The 8,625-nt window shown below is 40.5% G+C and overlaps 1 protein-coding gene across 1 annotated transcript; it reads left to right on the top strand.

Annotated features, from left to right (window-relative positions):
• Positions 1-4,310: 4,310 nt before the first annotated feature.
• On the top strand, positions 4,311-4,966 carry LOC117279762 (uncharacterized). The gene is made up of 2 exons (XM_070200853.1): positions 4,311-4,835; positions 4,928-4,966. Exons 1-2 carry the CDS (start codon positions 4,311-4,313, stop codon positions 4,964-4,966), a joined length of 564 nt encoding a protein of 187 aa, XP_070056954.1.
• The last annotated feature ends 3,659 nt before the right edge of the window (positions 4,967-8,625 follow it).

Below are 8,625 nucleotides of genomic sequence, written 5' to 3' on the forward strand. Positions count from 1 at the left end.
AGAAGAGGGAGCCATGGTAGCTTCGAGTTCGAGGGGCCCCCGAAGGACGTTCAACCAATCAAACATGCCTCTCAGAACCCCACAACACTATTACCCACACCAGGATATTTCCTATGCTGTGGCAACGCCTGGCCACAAAACTAACTAAACAGAACTCCACCCTCTATAAACTCCCATCCCCAAAATGCCCATTACCAAGCACCATATAATCCCCGTCCTTAGCAAAATGTACCCCAATATAACCCCCGTCCAAGGGAAACCCCAAGAGAAGTCAGTTCACCCCTATTGGTGAATCATACTCAAGTTTATTTCAGAAGCTGATCAGGTTGGGTCTACTACAACCTGTGGCTCCAAACCGGCTAAAACCTGGCTTCTCTTCTTACCAAGCTGATGCCAGATATGAATACCACTCGGGAGCAGTGGGGCACGATACAGAGGATTGTTGGACTCTTAAAAGAGTAGTAGAGGACCTAATTGAGGTCAAGAAAATATTGATTAGGGATAAGAGGCCCCTAGTGTGATAAACAATCCTTTGCCCACTCACAGAGGCTAGTCATTGGCATGATTTTTGACGGCTGAGAGTTTAATCCGGCGCTGAAAGCCATTGTCTCCATCGCCACGACTAAGGTGAAACCCAAAGTGGTTGCAGATAATGAGAAGAAAGTAACCCCAATCCCTCGGGTCATTGATACCAAAATTAAACCTGCTGCAGAAAAGAAATTGGTTCTCTATGTCCCGAAGGCATCGGGAAAAGAATAGCTTGTCCTTAATGTCTCAAAGAAGGTTTATGAAAGAAAGCTTGCACTTAACATACCCAAGTTGTACGTGCCAAAAGGGCCACCACAAGTAGAGCGAGGGCCAAGAATATCACCAAGGCTGACTGAGCCCGTGGTCATTAGCCCCGCGCCTCATAGTCAAGTAAAAGATACTACGACAGTCCCCTGGAACTACAACAAAATTGTTGTTACTTATAAAGGGTAAGAGCTTGCAGGGGAGGTCAATGAAATTACTAGGTTCGAGAGGTACTACACCCTAGACAAATTGAGAAAAGCCAAGCAGAACATGTATAATCAAATGCCTCCAAAGAAGCCAGTTAGCAGTGAAGAAGCTGAGGACGTTTTCAAAAAAATGAAAGCTCCAGAGTACTCCATAGTAGATCAACTTTGAAAGACTCCCTCATAAATATCGCTTTTGTCCCTACTTCTAAGTTCAGATGATCACCGAAAGGTGTTACTCAAAACCTTGAATGAGTCCTACATCCTAGATGAAATGACAGCGGCACAATTGGAGAGGATGATCGAAAGATTCTTCGAGGTTAATAATATATCGTTTAGCAACAATGAATTGCCCGTTGAGAAATCTACACACAACAAAGCCCTTCACTTGATTGTCAAGTGCGAATGGTATTATGTGAAAAGAGTTATGTTGGATGATGTCTCAGGAGTGGATATCTGCCTCTATCCATACTTCAAAGAATGAAAATCAGTACGAACTGGATCCGTGCTAACAATGTCTATGTCCGTTCTTTCAACAGGATCAAGAGGGACACTATCGGGAAAATTAATTTGGTGTTGACTATTGGCCCTGTAGATTTTGAAGTAACCTTTAAAGTGTTAGACATGGAGACATCTTATAAATTTCTTCTCAGTAGACCCTGGATACACGCTGCCAGAGTTATTCCCTTCATGCTCCACCAAATGGTCAAATTTGAGCATGACAACCAAGAAATTATCGTTTACGAAGAGGAAGATCAATCCATCTATAGGGAACCATTAGCCCCATGCCTTGAAGCAAGAGAAGGTAGTGAGCATATTGTCTACCAAGCCATTGAGATTTTGGTCACCGACCAATTTGAAGAAGGGGCTCCGTTGCTCAGCCTTGTTTATCTAGTGACTTAGTCATAGTCCCCACTCCGATATTCAAAAATGGGTACAAGTCTGGAAAGGGTTTAGGAGCATAGCTGCAGGGCATCAATGAGCCCATCTAGCCTATTAAAAATGAGGGAACCTTCGGCTTGGGCTTCCTTCCCTCCTGAGCTGATGAGAAATGGGCCAAAGAATGCAAGGAAAATGGATGGGTTCTTTCAAATCCTATCCCACATCTCTCACAATCCTTTGTCAAATCAAAGTACGATGAAAAAGAGAAAGAGGCTTTCACGGTTGAAGAAATAGACGAGATTTGTGGAGCTCTGAAAAAGATGTTGTATGAGTCAAACATGGTCTAGCCTGGGGAAGGCACGAGCCGTGACGAAGTGCAGTACATGGTCCCTGACTTTAAGCTCAAAAATTGGGAGGCTACCGTATTCCCTGTTAGACGGGAGGTAGTCTGTTTTGCTGTCTTTTATGCATTCAGGTTATTTCAAGGTGTAACTCGAATGTTTTTACTTTACTGCCTTACTTTCTGATGTAAACCCTTCTATCTTTTTAATTCAATGAAATGCGATCAATATTTTATCGTCTATGAATGTCTTTTGTCTGTTTTCTGATTTTGTTATTTTTCTTATCTTCTTTTCAGTTTATTTAATGCAGACTTTAATAACATGACATCCTGCGGACTTCACACCAAGATCCTAAAACTGTCTAATTTCAAAATAATGAATCAAGAGGCAGAATATGATAAAGATGAGGCCTTTAGGGAAATAAATAGAAAAATGGAACAATATAAGGATAAACCTAAGTCAAATCTAAATGAAACCGAGCCGATTAATTTGGAAAACTCAGAAGAGGTCAGGGAAACAAAGATAAGCATGCCGACAAAAAAAGTAGGGACGACCTGATCGAACTATTATTTGAGTTCAAGGATATGTTTGCATGGTCATATGATGACATGCCATGACTGAGTGTTTATTTAGTAGTGCACAACTTCCCACTTACATCGGATTTCCACCCGTCCAACAAAAGCAAAGAAAATTCAAAATGGACATGATTGGCAAGACAAATGAAAAGATCACAAAATAGTTGAAAGACAACGTGATCTGAATTGTCCGATACACCACATGGTTGGTCAATGTGGTGCGGTGCCAAAGAAAGACGGGAAAACCTGAGTTTGTGTTGATTATAGGGATCTGAACAAAGCAAGCTCTAAAGATAACTTCCCTTTGCAGAATATTCATATCCTCATCGATAACTATGCTAAACATGAGATACAATCCTTCGTGAATTCTTATGCCGGATACCATCAAATCCTGATGGATGAGGAAAATGCAGAAAAGACCGCGTTTACAATGTCCTGGGGCACTTACTGCTACGGGGTCATGCCTTTCGATCTAAAGAATGCAGGGGCAACTTACATGAGGGCCAGGACCACCGTTTTCCATGATATGATGCATCAGGAAATCGAAGTGTACGTGGACGATGTGATTATCAAGTCCAGAACGGAAGATAATCATGTGCGATATTTGAGGAAGTTTTTCAAAAGACTCCGTAGGTATGATATGAAACTGAATCCAACTAACTCTGCATCAAGATCTGCCACCTCCGAAAAGCAAGAAAGAGGTTTTGAGCTTACTCAGAAGATTGAACTACATTAGCAGGTTCATTTCATAACTCACCACAACTTGTGAGCCCATATTTAAGCTTATAAAGAAAGATGCAACAATCAGATGGATAGATAAATGCCAAGAAGCCTTTGATAAGATCAAGGATTATCTATCAAACCCGCCTGTTTTGGTTCCGCCTGAGCCAGGAAGACCTTTGTTCCTATACTTGACGGTCCTGGAAAATTCTTTTATATGTGTCTTGGGGAAACATGATGTAACATGGAATAGAGAACATGCAATTTATTAATTGAGCAAGAAGTTCACTAGTTATGAAGTTAAGTATACTCTGTTGGAAAGAACCAGCTGCGCCCTAACTTGGGTCGCTCAGAAGCTGATGCATTAACTTTTGGCTTACACTACTTACTTCATCTCCCGAATGGATGGCTTCAAATACATATTCCAGAAGTCGATGCCGACAGGAAGATTAGCAAAGTGACAGATCCTACTCACTAAATTTGTCATTGTCTATGTCACTCACACTGCGATGAAAGCCCAAGCCTTGGCGGATCATCTAACTAAAAACCCGGTTGATGATGAATACCAGCCTTTGAACACTTACTTTTCAGACGAGGAAGTAACTTCAGTTGAAGTGGTTCCAGAAAACTGTGATGCTTGGAAAATGTTCTTTGATGGGGTTGTAAATGCAAAAGGTGTAGGGATTGGGGCAATCCTTATTTCGCCCACAGGTCAACAATATCCAGCCACATTTTGACTTCGTTTCTTCTGCATTAACAACACCACTGAATATGAAGCTTGCATAATGGGTATAAACATGGTAATTGATATGGACGTGCGGGAATTATTGTTCATGGGAGATTCTGACTTGCTTATTCAACAAGCTCAAAGTGAATGGGAAACTCGAGACATAAATCTCATCCTATATAGACAACATGTGGAAGACCATAACAAACAGTTCAAGTCTATTGAATTTAGGTATATTCCCCGATTCCACAACGAGCTAGCAGATGCACTAGCTACTTTGGCTTTAATGATCCCATATCCGGGTAACACTCACATTAATCCCTTAGAAATTCAAGTTCAGGAAAGGCACGGTTACTGTAATGCAGTTGAGATAGAACCGGATGGTGAACCATGGTACCATGATATCAAAAAGTTGTTGAAAATAAAAGAGTATCTGGAAAAAGCAAACGGAGACCAAAAGAGCACCATCAGACGACTTGCTAGTAGTTTCTTTCTAGGTGGAGAAATCTTGTACAAAAGAACTCCAGATCTGAATTTGTTGAGATGTGTAGACTCCCGAGAAGCCGAGAGAATTATGAGTGAAGTGCATTTGGGAGTATGTGGCCCCCACATGAATGGTAACATCTTCACTAAGAAAATACTCCGAGCAGGTTATTATTGGATGACCATGAAAAATGATTGCTTCAGTTTCGTTCACAAGTGTCATCAGTGTCAGATGCACAGTGACCTGATTCACTCGGCCTTCAGAACTACATCTCATGTTTGCTCCTTGGTCGTTCGTTGCTTGGGGCATGTACGCTATTGGACCAGTTGAGCCGAAAGCTTCAAATGGCCACATATTTATTTTGGTTGCCATCAATTACTTCACAAAGTCGGTCAAAGCGGTCACCTTCAAAGTTATCACTAAGAAAGAAGTGGTAGATTTTGTGCATTCTAACGTTATCTGCAATTTTGGTATTCCTAAAACTATCATTACGGACAATGCCGCAAATCTAAACAGCTACTTGATGTGAGAGGTATGCGAGCAATTTAAAATTACGCATCACAATTCTATTCGTTATCGGTCCAAGTCCAATGGCACCATTGAAGCTGCAAACAAGAACATTAAGAAGATCCTTAGGAAAATGGTTCTGGGTTCCATGCGGTGGCATGAAAAGCTGCCTTTCGTACAATTGGGATATCGCATAACCGTGCGCACATCAGCGGGAGCCACCCCTTACTTATTGGTTAATGGCACTGAAGCCATAATACCAACAGAAGTTGAAATTCTCTCTCTTCAGATTATTGTCGAAGCCGATATTGAGGATGAGGAATGGGTTAAGACCCGATTGGAACAATTGACCTTGATTGATGAAAAACGATTGGCCGCAGTTTGTCATGGGCAATTATATCAACAAAGAATGGCCCGCACCTACAAGAAGAAAGTGTGACCCATGAAGTTTGAAATAGGGCAACTCGTTCCGAAGCATATCCTTCCACATTATGAAGAAGCTAAAGATAAATTTGCCCCAAGTTGGAAATGTATATACATTATCACAAGAGTACTGCCAAAGGGAGCGTTGTACTTGAGATACATCGAAGGAAATGTCATAGAGACAACTATTAATGCACATGTAGTCAAAAGGTACTATATTTGACTTATCACTCAGCATTAATGCTCTCCGATTGGGATGACTAAGGCTTTTATTCTCTCTACCCAAGCACCATTAACCCTTTTGCAAACCCTTTGAGCTGGTTACCTTTCTTTGATTACCCTCTTGGGAACCTTGTTGTGTAAAAAAAAAGAGAAAAAGAGAAAAGAAAAAGAAAAGAGAAAGAAAACAAAGGAAAGGAAAGAAAAGAAAAACAAAAATAAAAAACAAAGTTCATGTTAATTGAACTATGTCCAACCTAATTCCGAAAGGATACGTAAGGAGTCTCACTCTAGGATTTGGTCACACCAAATAAAAAATCCACATTTCCCCCAAGGTAAAAACTGGGGCAGCATTTGTGATATTTTGGCTATGGTTTCACGTGAAAGGTTCCAAAGTTGTAGTTCAAGCCAAATTCTTTTTACCCAGAACTCTTTCAAGACCTTCTGGCTAATCAACATAAATGTTTAAAGATCAGAGGTCATGGACATTTGGACTTGGTGCCATAAAAATGAGAGAAATAAAATGAGAGAGTCTTATTGGTGAAAACCCTCACGGGATCCGTAAGGCGATGGTAAGTAGAGAAATAAAAATGAGAGGGTCTTATTAGTGAAAACCCGCAAAGGGCACTATAAGGTGACGGTGAGAAGAGAAATGAGAGATATCAACTAGTGAAAACCTTCAAAGGGCATTACTGATCGAAAAGAGGATCTACACAACCATGGCATCAACACAGTCCTGAGTAGGGTTTCTAGGTTCAAGATAAGAGATGTGATGAGTTTTTGAGAGTCAGACAATTTACATAGATCAGGCATCCAGTCCAAGAGGCATGTCATGTTCATAAGTCCGTATGTACTTCCAGATAAGTCCTTCTTTCTGTTCCCTGAAAGGGACACCTCTCGTTTAAACTCGTTCTTTTCTTCATTTGTTTATTTCACATGTACAATTGAAGTTTTCTTCGAATCTCTTTTAGTCTAACTTTGTTCCAAAAATAAGTCAAAGAAAAGATGGCAAGACCAATTACAGGGCTCTCGTTTGAAGTGAGCTAATATATGCAAAAGGCACTCAGCTCGACAAAGGCATCAAGTCGACCCCGACTGGCCATGATTGGCAGATACTCTGAAATTGAAAACTTTGAAAGAAAGAAGCCAATTTAAATTGTAACACTCCATAAATCTAAATTAGTTGTGGATGCATTAAATGAGTATTAATGTGACCTTTTAACATGTGAAGTCCTATCGGGATGAGTATAGGTAGAAACAATTATATTAGAATCAAGACCGAGAGCGAGGTGCATAAGATTCGATTGGATCAACTAAGTTTATGGGAGGTCCGTCTTATAGCCTTAGATAGTGCAGGGACATGAAAATTCACATCCTTAGATAGTGCAAGGCCATGAAAACTCACGGCCATAGACAATGCAAGACCACAAAAAAACTCACGGCCATAGACAGTGCAAGGCACTGTCTAGGGCATTAACCTCAGTGCCCCTGACAGTGCAAGCCACTGTCCAGGGCATTAACTCAGCTCCCCTGACAATGCAAGGCACTGTCCATGGCATCAAAGTCAGCGCCCCTGACAGTGCAAGGTAGTGTAGTTTTGGCACCTCTGATGGCGCCTTGCACAGTTATTTTGGCACCTTAGATGATGCCCCCCACCGACGATGTTTATCCAAGCTACTTTTATTTCCTCCTCAAGTTTTGGGACGCGTACACTTATTTAAACCCTACCTCATTCTCTACAACCCCAAACACGTAAGTTTGCTCAAGAAAGGGAAGCTCTCAAGAACCGAACTTATCCAAGGTCCCTCCATCATCCAAGGTGAGTTCTAAAGATGATTCTAAGTTAATTTCAATTCTCCAACACCTTATAACATGGGTAAATCATTCAAATCAATAGTTATTCGATGGGCGATCGAGACACCATTGATGATAAAAGAAACCCTAGAACTCGAATTCAAGAGGATTGAACTTCAAAAAGGTAATGCTTCTACTCACTAATCATTTATAGCTATGAATTAATGAGTTTTTTGGGAGAACCATAAGAACTATGCTAGGGTTTTGGATTGTCGACTTTTGATTGTTGTAAACATTGGGTGATGAGAAATGGTGTTAGTTACATCTATTTGGGATTGTAGAATCACATAGAAGTAGTAGAATGAGAATTAGGTGAGGAAAACACCATTAATGGGGGCTATGAGGCTTTACTCCCAAAAGGGGTTTGATAAAATTCCAAAGTTACCAAAACATGAGTTTTAGCGCTAATATTGGTTCCTCTTGATATGCATTGTCATAGATTATTGTGAAAGAGACGACGAACATTGTGATACTCTTAAAAAGGGCCAGAGTTAAGGTATGTGAGGCTAACTCTCTTTACGTTTGGGAATGTTTATGCTTCTCCCTACGTCCTATTCTTTATGACTGTTACAAGTTTCTTCAGAAAGTAATTATGCCTTAGTTCCATGAATAGTTGTAGAACTTCTATTCTCTATATGGCATAGTTTCTTAATCGTTCAATATCCTATGCGTTTCAGTTATGACAAATCAGTTTATTATGAATACATGTCTTAGTCTAATCCTATTCAGCATTTCAGTATCATGTAACTTAGTATGATTTAGTATTTCAGCATCAGGTATTGCAGTATGATTCTCAGTTCCTGATTCTAAATTCCTGAATGTTGAACACCTTATTTGGGCCTAAGGCCACAGTTTATGCTTCATGCATCTTTGGGCCTGAGGCCGTAGTTATGTATAC

This window comes from Nicotiana tomentosiformis, chromosome 1 (assembly GCF_000390325.3).
Source record: "Nicotiana tomentosiformis chromosome 1, ASM39032v3, whole genome shotgun sequence".
Lineage (NCBI taxonomy): Eukaryota > Viridiplantae > Streptophyta > Magnoliopsida > Solanales > Solanaceae > Nicotiana > Nicotiana tomentosiformis.

Bases quoted from the DNA above. Each gene is read 5' to 3' on its own strand.
- LOC117279762 (XM_070200853.1), top strand. From the start codon at position 4,311: ATGGTAATTGATATGGACGTGCGGGAATTATTGTTCATGGGAGATTCT. The intron at 4,836-4,927 runs GTATGTGGCCCC...TGATTGCTTCAG, and splicing joins TGAGTGAAGTGCATTTGGGA to TTTCGTTCACAAGTGTCATC.